Below are 20,988 nucleotides of genomic sequence, written 5' to 3'. Positions count from 1 at the left end.
ACCTCGATCGTCAAAGCAACGTGCAATGGCCTACAATGGCCTAACGGTTGCTAAAGTTTCGTCACAGGTCTCCATATCCGACCCATGTTTCTCCCCCACTATCCTACATCTCGCTACTGCCGTCTGCGCCGCCCATATTTGCCCGAGCTTGCCTGTCGCTCTAATTGACCAATCAATAGGCCGAACAACCAACACGTGCTCGATGCTGGCGGGAAAACTGCGCAGCTCTCTCAGGGCCGAACGAACTAGGTACACGAACCTACTCCATCGACATGCTTGATGCACTGCTGCATGCTTCTGGAGACACCTCGACCAAAATCCGACTTGCTCTCAATGTTATTCTAAGTGGCACGGTAAGAGGGCGGACAACAGTCCAAATAACCCCTGATTGAATAAACTGGCATGTCGGCCATTGATCAACGGTGTTCAATTGGAAGGGGCGAAGAAAAAAAAAAATTCTACGAGGTGCGAAGTCGTTGCAGATGGTATATAAAATACTCATATACTATCGTTTACTATCATGTACCATAAAGAACTGATGACCTTAAACCATGACTATATACAGGATGGTGGCTCGATCTGCATCGTGGAAACAAACGAAACGAACGTAGAGGGAAAATGCAACCGAAAACATCATGCTCGCCGTGGCCCACTGCCATTTTTGCCTCTCCCTTTTGCCAATGGTATCATAAATCAATCCTGTTGAAGACGTGTTGGTCTCGCGTCGCCCGACCTTGCTCCAAACACCCCAATTCTAATCCTTGACAAAAGCGTACATCTACTCTGCCCTTGGTGCTCAAGCCTGGACTTGCACCGTCGGCTTCTGGTTGTCACCATGAACGGCTTGGAAGGTCTCCTGGGCAGTGCGCTTAACGATACCACCAGTCACGGGCAGGCTGGTGCACTTCTCCAGGTAGAGATCGATCTCACGGGCTGCTTGTCTACCCTCGTTGATGCCCCAGACAATCAGCGACTGTCCACGGCGACAGTCACCTGCCGCGAACACACCCTCGACGTTGGTGGCGTAGGAGCCGGCCGGGGTCTTGACGTTCTTGCGACCATCCTTCTCGATGTCATCACCCAGGACGCGAGCCTCCGGTCCGAGGAAACCCATAGACAGGAGAACCAGATCAGCGGGGAAGAACTGCTTGCTGTCCTCCAGTTTCTTCATGTCCCAACCACCGGATGCAGACTTGGTCCACTCCACGCGGATCGTGTTGATACCCTTGACGCGACCGCTGCCGTCGTCAACGAACTCCTCAGACATGATGCAGAACTCACGGGGGTCCTTGCCCATGTGCTGCGCGACCTCGCTGTGGCCGTAGTCAACACGGTAGATACGGGGCCACTGGGGCCAGGGGTTGTCGCGGCCACGTTGCGGCGGAGGCTGAGGCAGAAGCTCGAAGTTGATAACCGACTTGGCACCGTGGCGGACCGAGGTACCAATGCAGTCGTTACCGGTATCACCACCACCAATGACAACAACGTTCTTGTCCTTGGCAGACAGGTAAGATCCATCCTGGAGTTCAGAGTCGAGTAGAGACTTGGTGTTCTTGTGCAGGAACTCCATGGCAAAATGGATACCCTCAAGGTCACGGCCCTTGATGGGCAGGTCTCGAGCGACCGTGGCACCAGTAGCAATGACAACAGCGTCGTTCTGAGCCTTGAGGTCCAACAGAGTAACGTCCTCGCCAATTGCAACTCCCGTCTTGAAAACAATACCCTCGGAAGCCATGAAGTCGGTTCGTCGCTTGACGATACGCTTGTCGAGCTTCATGTTGGGAATACCGTACATAAGCAGACCACCGGGGCGGTCGGCGCGCTCATAAACGGTAACGCTGTGTCCGGCCTTGTTCAGTTGATCGGCGCAGGCAAGACCAGCAGGTCCAGAGCCAACGACGGCGACGTTCTTGCCAGTCCGCACCTCGGGTGGCCGAGGAATCATCCAACCCATCTCGAAGCCACGGTCAATGATGGCGCACTCGATAGATTTGATGCCCACGGGATCCTCGTTGATACCAAGGACGCAAGCACCTTCGCAAGGCGCGGGGCAGACACGACCGGTGAACTCGGGGAAGTTGTTGGTCATAAGGAGACGGTCCAATGCCTCCCGCCATTGGTTCTGGAAGAAATATATGTTAGTATCGTGTCTACATGCTTTCAGCATTCATCATGGTACTTGCCTGGAAAACTAATTCGTTCCATTTAGGAATGATGTTGGAGATGGGGCATCCAGAATCTGACTGGCAGAACGGTACGCCACAGTCCATGCATCGTGCCGACTGATACTTCAGCTCATCCTCGTCAAGACGAGTAGACAGCTCCTGCCAGTCCTTGGTTCGGGTCTTGCTGCTGCGGTACTTCTCGGATCGCCGTTGGTACTTCATGAAACCCTTGGTCTTGTCGAGAACGAGGGATCGCTTCTTCTCGGCGGCATTGTCGCCAACAGCTTCCTCCATATCCTGAAGCTTGTTGTGCTTGTCCTCCTTCTTGGCCTGGACACCAGCAACAATGGGAAGGTTGTACTCAGCACGCTTGGCCTCGGCGGCTTTAGCAGCCTCCTCCTCGAGCACGCGCTTGTAGTCAATGGGCAAGACCCTGACGAAGCGCGGCAGAGCGCGGTTGAAATCAACCAGGATACGAGCTGCAAGCTCTGATCCGGTGTAGTGGTGGTGGTCCTCAATGAGCCCTCTCAAGAAGGCAATCTCACTGGGATCGGAGACTTCAGACGCCTCAACCATCTCCATGTTGAGCTTCGAATGGAAATCACCGTGGATGTCGAGCACGTAGGCGATACCACCGGACATACCGGCAGCGAAGTTACGACCAGTGGCGCCCAGGATAACAACGCGACCGCCAGTCATGTACTCACAGCCGTGGTCGCCAACACCTTCGACAACAGCAATGGCACCTGAGTTTCGGACCGCAAATCTCTCAGCAGCAATACCTCGGAAGAAGCAGGTTCCGAGAGTCGCACCATACAGACAGACGTTTCCGATCAGGACATTTTCCTCAGCCTTGAACACAGCCGATCGAGGGGGGTAAACAATGAGTCGGCCACCAGAAAGACCCTTGCCGACGTAGTCATTGGCATCTCCCTCCAGCTCCAAAGTAACACCCGGGGCAAGGAAAGCACCGAAAGACTGGCCTGCGGATCCCTTAATGTTGACGTGGACAGTATCCTGAGGGAGACCAGCCTCGCCGTATCTCTTGGAGATCTGGTATGAGAGCGATGTACCCATGGCGCGGTCAGTGTTGACAATGTCACACTCGATTCTTGAGGGAAGACCCTTGTCCAAAGTCAACTCGGCCTCCGAGATCAACTTGTTATCCAAGCGGACGTAGAGTCGGTGATCCTGCTTTCTCACGTTGAAGGTAGCGACGCCGGGTCTCAGCTTGTGAGCAGGGGTCAAGATGAGCGACAAGTCAATGTTGGAAGTCTTAGCAGTGCGCAACTCATCACGGGTCTTGAGAACCTCAACGTGGCCCACCATTTCGTTGATGGTGCGGAAACCAAGCTGGGCCATGATGGCTCGGAGCTCGTTGGCCACATAGTAGAAGAAGTTGATGACATGCTCAGGGGTACCGGTGAACTTCTTTCGAAGTTCTGGGTCTTGTGTGGCAATTCCAACAGGGCATGTGTTCAGGTGACACTTGCGCATCATGATACAACCCATTGCAATCAACGGAGTCGTAGCGAAGCCCCACTCCTCTGCACCAAGCAAACAAGCGATGGCAACATCACGACCGGTGCGGAGCTGACCATCTGTCTGCACAACGACACGACCACGGAGATCGTTCAAGACGAGAGTCTGGTGAGTCTCAGCGAGACCCAGCTCCCAGGGAAGACCAGCGTACTTGATACCCGTCCATCTGGACGCTCCGGTACCACCATCGTGACCAGAGATCAGAATGTGGTCAGCCTTGGCCTTCGCGACACCAGAAGCGACGATACCGACACCCGTCTCCGAGACAAGCTTGACAGAGACACGAGATCGGGGGCTGGAGCACTTCAGATCGTAAATAAGTTGCTTCAGATCCTCAATGGAGTAGATGTCGTGGTGGGGGGGGGCGAGATAAGACCGACACCAGGGGTCGAATGACGGGTGCGAGCGATGGATTTCGAGACCTTGTGGCCAGGCAGCTCACCACCCTCACCAGGCTTCGCTCCTTGTGCCATCTTGATTTGGAGTTCGTCAGAGTCGGCCAAGTAGGCAGACGTGACACCGAATCTCCCAGAAGCGACTTGCTTGATGGAGGATCTCATTGTGTCGCCATTAGGCATGACTTGGGACCGCTCGGGGTCCTCACCACCTTCACCAGTGTTCGATTTACCTCCCAGCCTGTTCATGGCAACGGCAAGAGTGGAGTGAGACTCCATCGAAATTGAACCATAAGACATGGCACCCGTGCAGAAACGTCGAACGATTTCGGTCCATGGCTCGACTTGGTCGATGGGAATTGGGGTGCATTCATCAAACTTGAAGTCAAGCATTCCACGAAGGGTACAGGCCTTAATCTGCTCATATTCGGACCGAGAGTATGCCTCGTAAGATTTGTCGTTCTTGGTACGCACAGCATCCTGAATGTTGGCCATGGACGTGGGATCGTTGATGTGAGCTTCGCCACCATCGCGCCAATGATACTCTCCAGACTCTGGAAGGCCGTTAACACCAACGGTGTATCTGGAGTTGAAGCCTCTTTCATGGAATCGGAAGGCATCCTCGGCGATCAGCTCGAATGTGACACCCTTGATACGTGATGCGGTACCTCGGAAGCAGCGCTCGATAACCTCGTCATCAATGCCAAGGGCTTCAAAGATCTGAGCACCTTTGTAACTGGCAAGGGTTGAGATACCCATCTTGCTCATGACCTTGAGGATACCACCGTCGCAGGAATGCTTGTAGTTGGCAATCAGACTGTCGTCAGACATCTTCTTGCGAATCAAACCCTCTCTGTTAAGCTTGAGGATGCACTCCATGGAGAGATAAGGGTTGATAGCGTCAGCACCATAGCCAAGAAGCACGCACATGTGGTGAACTTCACGAGCCTCGGCCGTCTCGAGTACGATTGCGGCCATGGAACGCCACTTGTTGCTGACCAAGTGATGGTGGACCATACCGGAAGCGAGGAGACTGGAGACGGCGACGCGATCAGCAGAAGTCTTTCGGTCAGACAGCACAATGATCTTGTCCCTGCCCTCGATAGCGGCAGTCGTCTCGTCGCAAATGTGGTCAAGGTGCTTCAGATATCCTGCAACGCCCTCCGACTTAGGGAAAGTAAGGTCGATAGTCTTGACGGTCCACTCCGGGTACAGCTTGGGCATGTTCATGAGCGAGTTGAACTCGGGGATGGAGAGTATGGGACTGGGCAGATGGAGCCGACCGCACTGAGAGGAATCCATTTCCAGCAGATTACCCTGAGGGCCGACGTAGCAGTCAAGTGACATGACGATAGACTCTCGAATAGGATCAATGGGAGGGTTGGTGACCTGAGCGAATAGCTGACGGAAGTACTCGCTGAGGAGGCGGGGAGCGTTTGACAGGCAGGCAAGAGGAGCATCGTTACCCATGGACCCCAGAGCTTCCTTCTCGTCTGAGGCCATAGGGGCCAGGAGAAGGCTGACTTGTTCGTGAGTATAGCCGAAAGCGTGCAGAAGAGGATCTTCTTGAAGCTTAAACTCGTCAGGCTTTGGGGACACGTCCATGGTCTCGGACACCTTGCTAAGAATCTTGGGCAAAGTGATAAGCTCGTTGTCAAGCCAGGAGCGGAAGTCGTGGCGGCTGGAGACCGCAGCCTTGAGCTCTGAGTCGTCGATTATTCGGCCGGCTTGCGTATCAACCAAAAGCATACGACCAGGCTGTAGGCGACCCTTTTGGATGACTGACTCCGGCTCAACGGGTATGGTACCAACTTCGGAAGCGCAGATGATGCGGTCGTCGTCCATAACATAGTAACGGCATGGACGCAGACCGTTTCGGTCCAGGTTGGCACCACAGAAACGGCCGTCGGCAAAAGTGAAAAGAGCCGGCCCATCCCACGGCTCCATCTGGCAAGCAGCCCACTCGTAGAATGCTGCCTTCTTGGGGTCCATAGCTGTGTTCCCCTGCCAAGCCTCGGGGACCATCAACATGACAGCCTCCGGCAGTGACAGAACACCGTTTATGGTCAACAGCTCCAATACGTTGTCGAAGGCAGCAGAATCAGAGCCACCGTCCTCAACAATGGGGTACAGGTGCTCAAGCTCATCGCCAAAGACATCGGACTGCATAACACCCTCTCGGGCACGCATCCAATTCTTGTTTCCACGCAAAGTGTTGATTTCACCTGGTTAGTGTGTTAGCAATGAGATCCTTTTATGGCCAGAACTAACTAGGCTTTGCTTACCGTTGTGCGCTGCCCATCGCAGAGGTTGAGCACGATCCCACGACGGGAAAGTGTTTGTGGAGAAACGAGAATGGACTAGAGCGAAATGTGCCTGGTAGTCGGCGTTGACCAGATCATGGTAGTATTGATAGACCTGAACTGGTGCCAGTTGTCCCTTGTAAACAATATTCTTGTTCGACAAAGAGCAAAGATAAAACCAGTTGTGAAGGCCAATGGTGTGAGTGGCGCGCTTTCGCAAGACATAGAGCTGTCTCTCGAAGAGCCTCTCATCAAACGGCTTCGCATCTGTTACTTCAGGGGCATTTTCAGCACCGTAAGCAGAGGTGAGGACCACAAAGGGTTGCAAGATGATGGGTTCACGAGAACGCGCAGCAGGACCAAGCAGTGTAGAGTCTACGGGGGGTTCTCTCCAGCCAAGAACTTTCAAGCCTAGGGATTCAGCAATGTCTTCCAACTGCCTCTTTGACTCCTGCAGCGTCTCCTCGTCTGGCTTGAAGAACAGGTTTCCCACAGCATATTGACCCTGGGGAGGCAACCTAATGCCTTGCTCATTCTGGAAGTTCTTGATGAAGAACCTGTGAGGGATCGACGTCATGACACCAGCACCATCACCATCGCGAGCATCAGAGCCAACCGCTCCACGGTGGGTCATGTTGCACAGCAAGTTCCGAGCTGCAATCGCATATTGTTAGCAAAGTTTGTTCCAGCTATTGGAAAATCCACTTACCATCGCTGACGATTTTGTGGCTTGCCTTGCCCTTGATGTGGCTATACAGAGTCAGTCCATGTTACAGCGGCTTTCCGAGAGGGGAGCAAGTCGAGCAAATGCGTACCAGGCAAAACCAACACCACAAGCATCCTTCTCTAAGCTAGGGTCATACAAACCCCTGTGAAAATGCAGTCAGTACTTTGTTCATGTTCATACAGCCATATAGGGGCGAGACATACTGCTTCACAGGAAGGGCACCAGCCCACGAGTCATTGTTCTCCGTTTGATATTCATAAGGGTGATAGCCATCGGCCTCGGAGTCAATGTGTGTTTGTCTGTCGTCGAAGTCGGAAGGTAGGCCCATGCTAGGCAGCTTGACTGGAGATACCGGATTGGCCGAGAGGTTGGGTATCACAAGGCAGATAAATGTAAGGCGGCGATAAGAGCAGCCAACGCCGCTCTACGTTAATCTATACACCAAAGTAGAAAATCAGGTCAGTACAGTAAACATGAACATGAACTAGCAATTAAAAAAATTATCAAAGCAAAAAAAAGGTTGTCCAGATGGTCCCAAATATCCAGGAAGAGCTTCGCCCAGTATATGCGGATAGTTCCGTGTGGCAGTCACCACCGAAGATGCGGGGTGTATCGGAATCGAAATTTGGGTGGCTCCAGTTGAACGTGGGGTGCGAGGCCAAGGCCACCGGCTCTTGTGAGAAAGTTCCGTAAAGATTACGAATTAAGAGTCTCTCGGTGGCAGTTTTGTGGTCCTCTTTTGGCCGGGCAGTCCATAGATAAGAGTTGCTGGATTTGCGTAGGATTCTGAGCATTCGTCGCCGTCCGCCCGATCGCCATGACTCTTGCTCGAGAGTCAAGGAGGGTTGCCCCTCTTTTAAAGCAATCGAAGCTGCAACCACCAAAACCAACCTAGCCACCAATAGTTTTCTGAATTCCATCTGAGGCAATGCCGAATATGATGCAAGCGCACAGCTCTGGCTCACCAGCGAATATTGAGTATTGCTGGATGGCTAAGCATTTGCGTCCACATCTGACATATTATCTGATCGAATCACAGAGCAGCTGGTGGCAGGGGGGTTGCATCCAAAAGCGTGGGGAAGATATGACGGCAGCCAATTGGAAGCTCGCTGTCATAATATGACCATGCGGCTAACGATTGGGGTTGTGATAGGACGAAAACCCAGCCCATCTTGGTAGTCGATCTTCTGGGGGGCGTTCCAGGTCTGGCTGCACTCTGTTGTAACATATGCGCGGAAGCGAACAGGCATTCTCCAAATTCCCAAAGGGTCGTCGCGTGTAGATATAGATGCAGGTGATCCCATCCACATAGCTTCTTGATTTCGGTTCAAGCTCGCCGCGAAACGACTTAAGTAGGGCTGAAGGGAGGGGCCTGGTAGCTGTTTGGTCACAGCTTGGTGAAGTGATTTCGGGTGCCCGCACGGCTGTCGTTCCAGGAGATCGCAATAGGCAATAGGGCGTGCGCCGACCCTATACACAATTGGGCTGTCGGTTCGTGGGGACTTGGATGGTTCTCGCGCATCGCATATGGAATTCTTTATATTCATGGGCTGTGTGGGTTGTGCTTTCCGTCCAGTGGTTCCAGGGTCGGGTGGCCATCCAGAGGGCGCAAATATATCAAACAGATACGTCAGAAATAACTTACAGGTAAAAATGACACAGATGTCTGTAGATTTGTTGTACTTCTGGGGGAACACAACAAGATAAGTCTTGGACACGGAGGAAAGGGTGAGGTGAACAAGTAGGTAGATTGGTCTGGCAAGAGAAGAGAGGAAGGGTAAAAGAGTGGGTGAGAAGGAAGGAGGTAGCAGCCTCGCTTTTATGGATGGAATGGGACGGACGATCAGTTCAGTCCAGGCAGCGCGAGTGAGGGAGAGGGAGGAGAGGGGCCAAGCCGGATAGAAGCAAGCACTACTCAATATGGTCGGTCTCGTCCGACTGTAGGAGAGGAGCAGGTAGGCAGAAAAAAAATATTCAATACATACTCGTAAAAACATCTAGGCCATACAATTAATTGCATGTGGCAGAACCCAGCGCTTTCTGGCCATCAAAGTGGGGGGAGGGGAAGATTGAGACGCTGAGACAGGGGCCCTTGGCCGACAGACGGAACCCAATCCTCTTCCCAAGCCAGTAGGTGTCCACCTAAAAACAACGGGGGTCCACCCCTCTAGTGAGCTCTAAAGCAGGCCTGGCAAGCAGGCAAGGGCTTTGGGACCCGTGAAGAAATGGCCTAACACTCTCGGTGACGTTGATGGAGCCCTTTTTTTCCTTCTCCCTAATGAACACTTGGGGGAATTGACAAATGCTTCAGTCTCATTGGTTACCACCAGCTAGCCTGTACTTCTAGCTTAGTGGACTCTGGGTTCTTTGCACACCCAGCATTTGACGACTTGCGGAAACAGCAGGAAATCCATCACCAAACAATGGGGGTGTGCAATACAGTGCAGTAGGCGATGGCTATCCGTGTTTGGATTTCGTTTCTGTTCGACAATACGTTATTTGCCAGATTATATTGCTCGCTGTAAAAATGAATCCCTGCTAGGTTTGGGTTTATTCTAAGTCTATTTGAGTCCTGGGCCCCGTGAAACTGTACTATACAAACGTCAAAACGCGGCTTGAACTGGATCTATCCATTTTCCCATGTTGCATCCCACAATGTTCTTTACTTTGCAAATTGCAGTGATATTACTTTGGTTATGAAATACGTACATCGCCGTGATTGCTGGAACCAAACACGAAACGGTCGCATGTTTGATGCCGGCTTGTTTTTGATGGATTGGATAGCTAGCCCACGGAGCCAGCCTGCCCTGCCCTGCCCTGCAACAAACCCTCCAGCTTGCGCGGCTGTGTCTGTTCGGCGGGCTGGGAAGAAACCATTGTGGTTAATGTGTGATTGCGAAGATCGTCTTCCTGGACGCCGTCATGAACATGGCGATCTGTAGAGCCCAACGAAGTCGGGCCTCTTGGCTTTGTCTGAAAAGTATATGTGGACGAATCATCCACGACGTGGTGCTCCTAACTCAGCCGACCCTTCGCCCAGAGCGCAGTCCGTCCAATAGGCAAGGCTGAAATACGACACGGTTCTCATTTGTGACAAGTCTACTGGAATACATTCTATCTGCTTGCTTATTGTAAATCATGAAGACTTGGCTCTCAGATCTGCAGATTCTCTTAGATAATAGAGAAGGGGGATGGTCAGGGTAAGCTGCAGCTGTGACCAAAGGGCCCGGTTTCGTACAGCATATGCAGTTAATGTACAAGCCTATGAATAGGGCGATCTTCGAGTCTCCCGTCAAATATAGAGAAATTAGCAGAATTGTTTGATCTGGCTAATGGACTTGGATATCCAGCCTCGTGCAATTGTTGAGTTACTCTTGCCTATCGTAGGAGTGATTTGTCCTGTTCACTACGTACGTTTTGAGGGCAGCACTTTGTTATTGCCCAAAAAGGCCATACTAAACGTACATACCCCACACTCGCACCCGGACGCATGTGACAGGGGTCCAGCAAGGACCATGGCTTTTTTCCTTCCAATGGCATCTTGTCAGGCAAGTGGTGAAAAGAAAAAAAGCTCGAAAGAGAACGCCCGTCGACTGTTGTTCCGTGTGGGGGCTGAGAAGCCTGGCTCTTGGATATCCAATGAGCGAGACGCAATTTCGCGAGAGCCTGGCGTTCTTGTCGCACGTTCGCCGATATCGCCAGTCATGTGTACGGGACGTATGTATTGGTGGTGCAGCAGCAGGGCAGGGGTGTCATCATACATCAAAGCGCTCTTCTGTAAGATGCAACATCATCTACGACGTAGTGACTATATTCTGACCCCCACTGAGTGCTACTAGGCGAGCCGATGGCTCTGCAAAGGCCCCGAACTTGCTGCATACTACTCCAGGAATGGATGGACGAGTTCGGATTTACGAGCAGCCCGTGAGGGGTGAGCAACCCCAGTCGGGGTCACTCTGTTCGGGCGTTTTCCTAAGCAGTGGTGCTGGTAGTCTTCCCGAATGGGGCGGACGTAGCAAGCAGCTTGATGCTGGCTTCACTGTTCCAATCACCACGGCCAATGGCATGGGAAGTGGGCTCGTGACTTTTGTTAATGACAATCATTAATCCTCAGGAAATGCAGGCTGCTCTATTCCCCATGGGCATATACGAACCATACCCATATCGGCAACGCTGCTATGGAGGCCGGTAGCAAACTGCAAAATGTCCGTAAAAGAATTGTCACATAGACTGCCGAGAGCAGCCAATCAGAGAGAGGATTATATCCAGAAAAGGCTTATCTTACGCCAACCATGTTCGAAGTCTGCCTCTAAACAATAGCTTAGATCTTGATGCATTAGGGTCCGCCGCCCCGACATTGTCAAAGCTGTGGTATGTTGCAACCACACGTCACTATGGGGGCATATCAGGCGCCCTCCGCGTGATTTGGAGGTGTCCTATGCTGGAACGTTTTACTAAGCTACTGCGCATGTATGTACGTTTTTGCAGAGGGTGGCAGGAGGTTATCGTGAGCTTAATGCTCTTCCTGGGGCGAACGGGGCAGCTCAATTGGCCAAAGAAACGGGACGCTCTGTCACGGCGGAGATCTTGCAGGTAAGGGCCAGGCAGGGGTGGTAGGCCAACCTGTGCACCGGGCGACGACACACCAGTGACTGATCTGATACATATGTCCTATCCTCGGCGTTGCACTCGATAAAAGTTCTGTATCCTTTTCCGACATGGTTTACATGTACGATTGCAGGCCTTTGCCGTCCGCACTAACGGAGATATCAACTAGAGGGGTTGGGAACGAATTGATCAATGTCGGGTGTTGTGCGCGGTACCGTCGGCACATTCAAGAGCCGCACCGAGATCGGATTCCGATCTAACCAGACTCTCATGTCGCGGGCCTACTTCCCTCACTCTCTCCTTCTTTCCGTACTTGGCAGCATCACTTTGTTCAGATGCAGATGTGGACCAAAGAACCAGTGGATACCACCATAGAGGTCAGCTCATTTCGACGCCAACAAGATACCCTGCCTCCGTGCAAAGCGCCGAAGTCCTCTTGGTCTTCCGATATTTCCCGTTGTCGGAACTGCACAGTCTGGCGGACCGCAGCGCTTTCGCAGCTTATGGCTCTCGTTTCAAGGCACTGGGAAGCTGGCCAGTCTCCCGTATCCGTTATTAGTCAGAAATCATGCCGCATTGGCCTCTATCCCACCCTGGAAGCGAAGTGCCTGGCAATAGTGGCATCCAGTCCCAGCAGCAGCAATGGCACTGTCCGACATGATGGAAAGGCAAAGAATAAGAGAGATGCCAATGACGGGGCCAGAATCATCTACAGGACACCTATGTATAGACAATTCACAAGGTGACTCAGGGTATAGCCCGCATTTCAGCCTAATGTCTCTGTTCCTTCTTGGCGACAATTTCTCAAAATTGAGGCTTGCCGTGCCTATTCTCCTAGTTTCAGTATGCTGCATTTCATACTACCTTCCCACATACCACACCGCTGGGATAAAACTTGTAGGTACAGAATGTCTGGGACTAATGAGTCTGGACTCTAGTAGGTAGCCCCAGAGTCCCTTTTTATAAGGTAATAAATATGAGATAGAAATTAGATTCTCTGTGTGGTCCGGCAAATGGGACCTGAAGACGGAACCAGAGCACGGAACCATGAATATTCATACCATTGACCGGGTACAGGGCTTTAACAACACATCACTACCTACTGATCCATTTATTAGGACCACGGCGGCATATGGTTTTACGTATCGCTGAATAAACAGAGTTCGAAAAGGGCCCCTGGGCAAGAATCGAATACAAGTATGGGTGATGATACTGATTTGATACATCATATATCTCGAACGCACCAATCATCGTGCATATAGTAAGCGTATCCTAGGGCAGCCTTAAGTGTCGTGTTCATGCCGTATTTCTTCTACTGCCGAGTTGACGTGCAGGCTAAAGCAGCCAGGGTGGTGCTAGGTGCGATTGCTATCCATTGCTATGCGTATGACTATGTTTGCTCGTGTGTTTGGTACTGACACCCGACATGAGTAAGGGAAATATCGTGGCAGTTTCCCGTAGGAGATGTACGAGGTTACATTCTTCAGACCCCGCAAGGAACACTGACCACCGACCCCACACCCTTTTTTTCCATCCCAGTCAAGGATCCAAAATACATCCCTGTCAAGCTTTGGAGCTACTACCACCTATAGATCTGATCAGGCAGGCGGTCAAGATTTTATGGAGGGGCTGCCCCGACATCCATCGCGACCAGAACATCAACAACAACAACAACAACGATAGCCGTACTGTCGCATTACAGCTGCAGAACTACTGGCGCACCCCAAAAGATCATTACACTGGTTATGAGCCCATGTCATTCTATCTGAGCTAGGTAGGCGGAAAACATTCGTCTCCAAATGCCCATGATGCTATCACTACTCCCCGACCTTGCGCCAGGCGATGTAAGGATTGCCCTTCTACTACTCCTGCACCCATTGAGCGCTACTAACGATGGATGATGTAGTCTCATTCGCTCTGGTACAATTCCTCGAGGAACCCCAATTCTGCAGCATACGACCCTTCCCAACAAGAGAGCACGCAATTGAACCCGCACAACCAAAATCAGCGGCGTAACGTCCATGTCATAGAGCGATCCCCCTTAGCAAGACTACGAGCCGATGAGCAGCTACTCGACCGCCGCCTCCACAACATCGCCAACTTTGGCAGCACATGGCTGAAGCCACCCGGCATTGCCAAAACACTGCACCAGTTGCGCGAAGAGAGGCGCGAGCAAGAAGAGCATCAGGAGGCTCTGCGGCGGGAACATCTGGCCCAAGAGCTAGCTGAAGCCGAAGCTGCCGGGGCTGGCCCTAGCGAAGGCGTCCTAGAAGATCCGGCCCAAGATGGCATGGATGACGTGCAACTTGACGGCGCCCGTGACCTGGATGAAGAAATCCCAGAAGCAGAGGACGCCGACTTTGGGCTGAGTGGTGATGATGAGGACGAGGAAGATCCAGACGACGAGGACGATGAAGAAGACGAAGATGATGACCCGGACGAGACGATAGAAGACCCCGAGCAGCGGGCTGCCCGAGCGCAGCAGGCGCTAATGGCCCAGAGGATGCAACAGGCCGTTGACCCATTCCGAGAACATCCGGCCAACAACAGTCAGGGCAACAGCTTCTATGGCGGTGAAGACGAGGTCGATGATGAGGACCAGGCGCATATGATCGAGGAAGAAGACCTGGATGGAGACGGCGGCGAACTCGACATGGACGCCGACTTGGATGACGACATCCCTGATGCCGAGAGTGATATGGGCTATGAGCACACTGACACCGAGGCATCGGTTACCAGCGATGGCAATGATGAGCCCGCTGAGGTGAGTTTCGTTGCATCGCGGGCTCCCCAAAGAGTAAGGTTCAGGGGTAGCTTAGCTCGTTCTGACGCGACACGTAATAGCATTGCGATTAGCGACTTGTTGTCAATGGATGGAAGCAGTATGCTGCTGGAGAGCTCCCCACAGCTGGCGCGCCACATGGGCCCCTAAAGACTCCCATCAGGACCCTCAACACACATTATGATACCCTTTGACGCATTCAATGCTTGTTGGCGAACCTGTCGCGTTTCGATCATGGTTAGGATGATGAAATGAAGAACCAGTATAATTAATAAAGCTATGCATACAGCGCAGGGCCTTAGGAGGAAGCCTCGGCTCTCGCAGTGTGTTTCTAACGTTCCAACGTGTATATATGTACCCTTTCCCTCTCGTGTCCGTCTCATCCCATCGTATTCACAACCAGGCTTGCTCTGTGCAGTGATAAACCATGCAATTCCTAACGCCGGAATTTTGCGGTGATGCAAGACACCGCGGAAACAGCTACCAAAGGGAACACCAGGTTCCTTCTCTCGCTTGTATCATACCTATACGTGCACGGTTTCTCATGCGAATAATATTTAGTCGACTAAAAATCACTAGGCCGGCAACAACAACATCAACAACGACAGATACCAGGAGCCGGCCGGCCACTCAGAATATTTCGAAAACAGGAGGGAAAAGAAGGTTATCGGTGGGTTTGTAACAATAAAGGTATTTCGCGCGTATGTGTGTGTATCGTGTCGTAAGAAAGAGAATGTAGCGTCGATTTTTCTTCTTCTTCCCGTTTTCTTGCTCGCGCTGCTCTCGCCCGCTTCTTCTTCAGAACAGCCAGACGTAAATGAAGACGAAGACGACGGCCACGAAGAAGCCGAGCCAGACGCGCCAGCCGACGCCGGTGCGGTCGGCCATGATCATCATGCGGTTCATGGTGCCGCGCACGCGCAGCCGCGTGTTGTCGAAGGTGTCGTTCATCTTCTCCATCATGGCCGTCGAGTCGCGGATCTCGTCGCCCATGGCCACCGACATGCTCTTGAGGATGCTGACCTTGTCCAGGATCCCGGACACCTGCGAGTCGTTTTGCGATTCGAGCGATTCTATTGTGGCGTCGTCGTACTGGCCTCTGCGAAGCGGGAGGGGGGTTGTTAGCTGGGTAATTTTACGAGGAAGTGGATGCAGGTGGTGCCGTAGAAGAAGGACATCGTAGAGGGAAGACGGGTCTGTGTATGTAGTAGGTTTCTGTTGCAGTATGATGACGAGACTCGACGTACCTGGAATTCGGCGTCGCTGGCCTGAAGCCTCCCCGGCTGTTGTTATCGACACCCAAGTGTCCCCCGTTTCCGTTGCTGCCCGGGTACCCGCCGCTGTAACCGTAGCCGCCGCCTACCCCGGGGCTGGGACTCGGGGTCTGGAACTGGCGCCGCGTCGTCGTCGCATCGCTGCTGCTGCGGCCGCCGCCATTGTAGCCCTCGAAGAGCGCGCTGCGCGAGTCGCGCTGGTGGAGCGTCGAGTTGGGAAATCTGCTGGAGTGGTGGTTTTTCCTTCACGTCAGCATTATGAAATTCACATCAAATCAAATCAATCAACCATTCCGGCGGCGGCGACAGCGACGACGACTCGGACGGACGGATGGCGCAAAAGGGCGGCAACAACCGATGCCAGTGGGCCATGTCCATTCCGATCCGGCGCTTGCGTGATCTTGGGAACGGAATCTATTGAATTTTCCCAGAATACGAGGGTGCTGGGGGCAGTCGGGCCTGGCTGACTGCCTTGCCCCCTTTTCCCATTTCCCCATAGCTGCGCGGCCGGCGCGGCGGGTTCGAGATTACGGAAGGCGGGCTTGGGGGGCGTTTGGGTTGGACTGTCCGAGCAAGCGCATCGGATCCGGGAGGCTCGCGATAGGGAAATAGGAATGGTGTGTCTACTCACCTGGACGCCATGTGTACGGTCTATTCGTCTGTACACAAACACAGATTGCTCGGGAGGTTCCAAGGATTGCATCCAGGTTCGCTCGCTCGCTTGACGGAGTTGCGTAATAATTAACTGTCAGGTATCGTGATCCTGGTTGTGGCTTGGGCGGTTGTGGCTTGAATGCACAAACAGGTACCTGATCGTCGCCCCGGACGCATTTAGATTGGCAATGCAATTTCGTGGTGCTTTTTGTCCAAAGTAATATAAATAGATGATGGCTGGTGGTTCAGGCAGGGTTGCGGAGAACAGGTCATTAATTCCCTTATGCTTTGCTCATTGTTGATTGGATTCGTGGCCTTTCTTTACAGGTTGCAGCAACGTATGTGTGTCATTATGGTTCGTACTTCTCCTAAGCTCGATACCTACAGTCCAGTTTGAAAGTGCCTTCCCAATCCCCGCCAAACGACAAAAGACAATACTCCAGTAAATGCTCGCCTTGGTACATCAGGCAGTCCCAACGTTCATAAGTGGTGTTTTCAAAACAAAAGTCACTGCCTCTATTCGTAGAACACTAAGCAACGCACTTCAATGCTCTGTCGGCCCGGCGCATCCTTCGGCGTCGCCGGGTCAATGAAAGCCGTGTGCGGCGTCCGCACCGCCAGCCCCTTCCTGCCCATGGGCTGCCCCTCGCCAAAGGAGTCGTAGCACTTAAGCAGCAGGACCTCGTCGGGCGTCATGTCCTTCTGGTAGTAGAACTTGTGCGCCGGGTTCGGCGACACCGACATGGTCTCGCCCTTGACCTCGTAGCCCTCGGTCGAGTACCACTGGGACTCGTCCGGCCGCACCTCCTTGCCGCTGACAAAGTCGGCGTCCTTGGGGTACATCAGGTCCACCGGCTCGAAGTCGCCCGGCTGCGTCGTCCGCCAGTCGATCACGGCGAGCGGGAAGTCGCTGGCCGGGTTTTCGATGGGGCGCCACACGTTAATGATCTGGTACCGGCCCTTGAGTAGCTCCTCGGCCTCGTCGGCGGGCACATGGCGGCGCACGCGGACCTCGACCGCGCCAGGGGTCTGGTCGACGTGCACCTGCTGCACGGGGGCACGCGGCGAGTCGGGCGCCCGTCGGCGAATCGTGTGGTCGAAGATGGTGACCTTCTTGATGCCGGGGATGTGTTTCCGTAGTAGCGCCTCCACCTCGCCATAGTAGCCGTTGCGCACCGCCGCGTCGTCGGTGAACTTCTTCTCCTTAGCCGGCTCATTGTAGATGGCGAAGCCCGAGTTGTCTGTGGTGAACTCGCTCTCCCGGCCCCGCAGGTTGTGAACGGAGCGCTTATGCTCTAGCAGCTTGAAGGACGCTGCGTCGGCATCCACCTTGGTCCACGGCTTGACACCAGGCGGCATCGCCGCCATGTCTATGTGCTTGAAGACCCCTGTCGTCATCTTGGCTGTCTGTCGGTAGGACAACGCTGTAAGTGCTTTGGTGCTTGCACGTGCAGCTCTGGGGAGTGTTCTTTGGGAAACAGTGAACAACGAGAGCATGGAGCGACAAGTTAGTCAGTCACTAGGGTCTGATCTTGTCTGGTGTGGTGGATGGTCTGGTGTCTTCACGTCTTCGTCTTATTCTGCCCGAGTATCTGATTTCTTAATCTTCAACAAGAGATAGATAGTGGAAGCTTCCTCCCCCTCTTATATAGCGGCACTACGTTACTGGATCGTGGGGTAGAACGATAGATGGCGCCATCTATTATTGATTACCTCCGAAAAAATTTACATCATCTCGGCATTACCAAGCACTCCACTTAGGCGGTGCAATTGCCGAGTTCACGCCCTGCAGTCAATCTTTATAGGGCATAGTGGCAATTACTAATACAGATCCCGAGTTATTGGCGGACAGCTTATAAACATGTAGAAGGTGTAAGAATGGCCGAACTATCTTCCAGAGTGTGTCGTAGTTAGCGGGAACAGCGTAGTTCGTAGAAATGCCAATATCATCGTGCCATTAACAAGCGTTATTCCATTAGTGATCGGTGTAAATAGGCATACATTCTTGTTCATTTCTTTAATAACCAATTACCAACTAGCAATCCATCCCTTGGGAGCTCAATCAGAAAGAACATATCCAAAAGCTCACCCCCCTAAAAGCAAGCTCAATTTCCCTCCAAACCAAAGCACTTCTTCATCCTCCTGCCCATGGCCCTCGCGATCTTGAAGGGGATCCTTGAAGAAGGATGCGGTTCGTGAAACTGGATGGCCCGCACCTTCGTCAGCCCGGCAGCAGCGGCGCCGCCGGCGGACGGGGAGAACTGCCAGACTGAGCCGTAGAGCTTCTCGCTCGTAGGAAGTATGTCTTCCGTTATGTCGTCTGTCAGGGCGCCGGGGAAGATATTCGAGAAGTTGCTGCTGCTGCATACTTCGAGCTGCTGGTCGCGGTATGTGTGCATCGACGCATTCCGCATGGCCTCGGGGGTGTCGATGACCATGTTTGTAGATATGCCCCTAGGGATGACGATCTCATGGTAATGCCGGGCCCATGGATGGAATAGTGCCAGCTGCCGTCGGCATTCAGCCACGATGGACAGATCCGACATCATGGCGGCCACGTATGAGTCGATACAGGGGTCTGTGTCCATATCGTTCGTTGGGTTCCGGAATTTGTCCAGGTCCTCCAGCAGGACGTGGGTTCCTACTAAATCGCGGGTGAGAGCGATAGTGGTCAGATTGAAAGCGCGAAACGCCTGGTACTCATGATGCCAATGTTCCTCGACCTTGAAGCCCGGACTGCTCTTCCAATCTCCGACAGGTAGCCAGTCCTTGAACATGGGGCGGACATTGGGTGATGATATAAAGGCCATATCCATCTCGTAGGCAATGCTGGCCTCCAAGTCTTTGACATAGTCCAGCGCGTCCTTATAGGCGGCTTCTAGCTCCGGAGGGAGGTTTTCCTCAACCTTGTGCTCTTTGCGGTCGAGGATCGCGGCCAACTCCTGCAGTTTATGCAGCAACCGGGACCATGTTGCCGGCCAGAGCAGAGCGAACGCTGCAGGATAGCCGATGGCGCCGTGGCCATGGGTCCGCATTTCAGCCATGTAGAGCTTTCCCGTACGCTGTAATAGCCAATCTATGTCGTGTGTTTCGAAATCTCTCAAGACGCCGGCGAAGTATGCGGGATCTTCGCGCATCGAATGCAAGTGGTCCTCTGCAGCATCCAACTTTGCAGATACCATCTCAAGCATCCTGTCCGTGTCCATCTCTGCAGGTACTCGGTACGGCGCCCGGATCGCGGCCGCCTTCAGTGAACCCAGAGAGGCGGAGGTAGTGGTGTCTTCGAGAGGTCTCGGGATGGTCGGAATGTGGCTTCCGGTCAGCTCACTGCGGTCCTTATCGTGGAGCACCGTCTTGCAAATCTTGACGAGGAAGTCGTAGATGCGTGCCTGTACTTCAAGCAAGAGAACGCCTCTGCCGACATCGAATCCGATTCGGCAAGCTGCAAGGCCACTGTGAGTGCAGTCACTGTCGCATTGCTTGATCTTGCCATAGGTATCGGCCGAGTGCTCATTGCGGAAAACGGAGTTGCCGCTCGGGAAGAACTGCATTGCAAAGCTGCGGTAGGCACTGATGGCCAAGCCGTTGGTAGCGTATATGCTTCTGGCCCAATCCGCGTCGGCGAAGGAACTTGGGTCATGGGCAGATGACCGGGCGCTCAACATCAGGGGGAGAGGCTCGGGCAGCACAAGATCTTCGAGGTTTAGATCAGGCCACATACAAGACTCCAAATTCTCCTCGAGTTCCTCCTTACTGGGCATGCCCGTCTCATTCAAGGGCCTAACTGCACGAAAGTCTGCCCGATGTTTGGTCGGTATGTACGGCCATGTCTTTTGAAGCAGCTTCCTCCGCTCTGAGTGGGACTTCTTTTTCCATCGTCGACGGATCAGGACTTCGTGCCGGTCCATGATGGCTCGCAACATCTCGTAGTCCTTGAAGATGGCATTGGCGTATATGCTGCGGAAGCGGGCAAATATCGCGCTGGCATTCTTGCGCTTGTCGAGTGGAGTTTCGTCCCACTTGGTCAAGGGGCTCTGCTTGAACTTCTTGTCCAACGGCAGAGGAGCGTCTATCATGGATGGCGACAGGCTCTGATGACCTTGCGACGGAGGCAAGAGTGCTGCGAATCCCCTTTGAGGCTCCATCTTCGGGGTGGAGCGGCGATCTTACTCGGGGAAAAGAATACGACAGTGCGGAAGAGGATGAAGTGTTTTTGACCGTATGCTTGATGGGCCTTGATGCCGGCAATAATTGTGTTGGCGAAGAAAAAACCCTAGAGGGCCCGGAGCAAGTGCTGGAGCAAGGGCCGGGGCAAGGGCCGGGGCAAGGGCCGGAGCAAGGGCCGGAGCAGGGGCCGGAGCAGGGGCCGGAAGCCGGTCTAATGATGCGCACAAATCGAGGGGTCTTTTCTTTGCAATGCTCCTTCTGGGTAATGAGAGGGGGAAACAGCTAGCCAGCGACAAGAATAATGTTGCAGGAGGGAGAGGAAAGCAATACGGGGCTGCGTTGGCGAAAAACAGAACCACAGAGAATGGGTG

At 53.2% G+C, this 20,988-nt stretch overlaps 5 protein-coding genes across 5 annotated transcripts; 1 reads left to right on the top strand and 4 right to left on the bottom strand.

Moving 5' to 3' along the window:
• Nucleotides 1-796: 796 nt before the first annotated feature.
• PG985_009097 (glutamate synthase) lies at nucleotides 797-7,460 on the bottom strand (the record flags this gene model as incomplete). The annotated part of the gene is made up of 7 exons (XM_066828865.1): nucleotides 797-2,122; nucleotides 2,193-4,031; nucleotides 4,088-6,327; nucleotides 6,388-7,059; nucleotides 7,115-7,155; nucleotides 7,221-7,274; nucleotides 7,336-7,460. 7 exons carry the CDS (start codon nucleotides 7,458-7,460, stop codon nucleotides 797-799), a joined length of 6,297 nt encoding a protein of 2,098 aa, XP_066683777.1.
• A 6,088-nt stretch (nucleotides 7,461-13,548) lies between these two features.
• PG985_009096 (uncharacterized protein) lies at nucleotides 13,549-14,672 on the top strand (the record flags this gene model as incomplete). Its single annotated transcript, XM_066828864.1, has 3 exons — nucleotides 13,549-13,584; nucleotides 13,647-14,504; nucleotides 14,649-14,672. 3 exons carry the CDS (start codon nucleotides 13,549-13,551, stop codon nucleotides 14,670-14,672), a joined length of 918 nt encoding a protein of 305 aa, XP_066683776.1.
• A 648-nt stretch (nucleotides 14,673-15,320) lies between these two features.
• PG985_009095 (SNARE domain-containing protein) lies at nucleotides 15,321-16,038 on the bottom strand (the record flags this gene model as incomplete). The annotated part of the gene is made up of 3 exons (XM_066828863.1): nucleotides 15,321-15,621; nucleotides 15,662-15,718; nucleotides 15,770-16,038. Coding segments are annotated over 3 exons (627 nt in total), but the record flags the coding sequence as incomplete, so codon positions are not given.
• A 928-nt stretch (nucleotides 16,039-16,966) lies between these two features.
• On the bottom strand, nucleotides 16,967-17,848 carry PG985_009094 (uncharacterized protein; the record flags this gene model as incomplete). The annotated part of the gene is made up of 1 exon (XM_066828862.1): nucleotides 16,967-17,848. The coding sequence occupies one exon, from the start codon at nucleotides 17,846-17,848 to the stop codon at nucleotides 16,967-16,969; it is 882 nt and encodes a 293-aa protein (XP_066683774.1).
• A 707-nt stretch (nucleotides 17,849-18,555) lies between these two features.
• On the bottom strand, nucleotides 18,556-20,526 carry PG985_009093 (uncharacterized protein; the record flags this gene model as incomplete). Its single annotated transcript, XM_066828861.1, has 1 exon — nucleotides 18,556-20,526. The coding sequence occupies one exon, from the start codon at nucleotides 20,524-20,526 to the stop codon at nucleotides 18,556-18,558; it is 1,971 nt and encodes a 656-aa protein (XP_066683773.1).
• Nucleotides 20,527-20,988: the final 462 nt, after the last annotated feature.

The sequence above is a fragment of the Apiospora marii genome (assembly GCF_038362585.1).
Source record: "Apiospora marii strain CBS 49790 chromosome Unknown utg000005l_segment0_segment0, whole genome shotgun sequence".
NCBI lineage: Eukaryota > Fungi > Ascomycota > Sordariomycetes > Amphisphaeriales > Apiosporaceae > Apiospora > Apiospora marii.
This window is presented reverse-complemented; position numbering and strand designations above follow the sequence as displayed.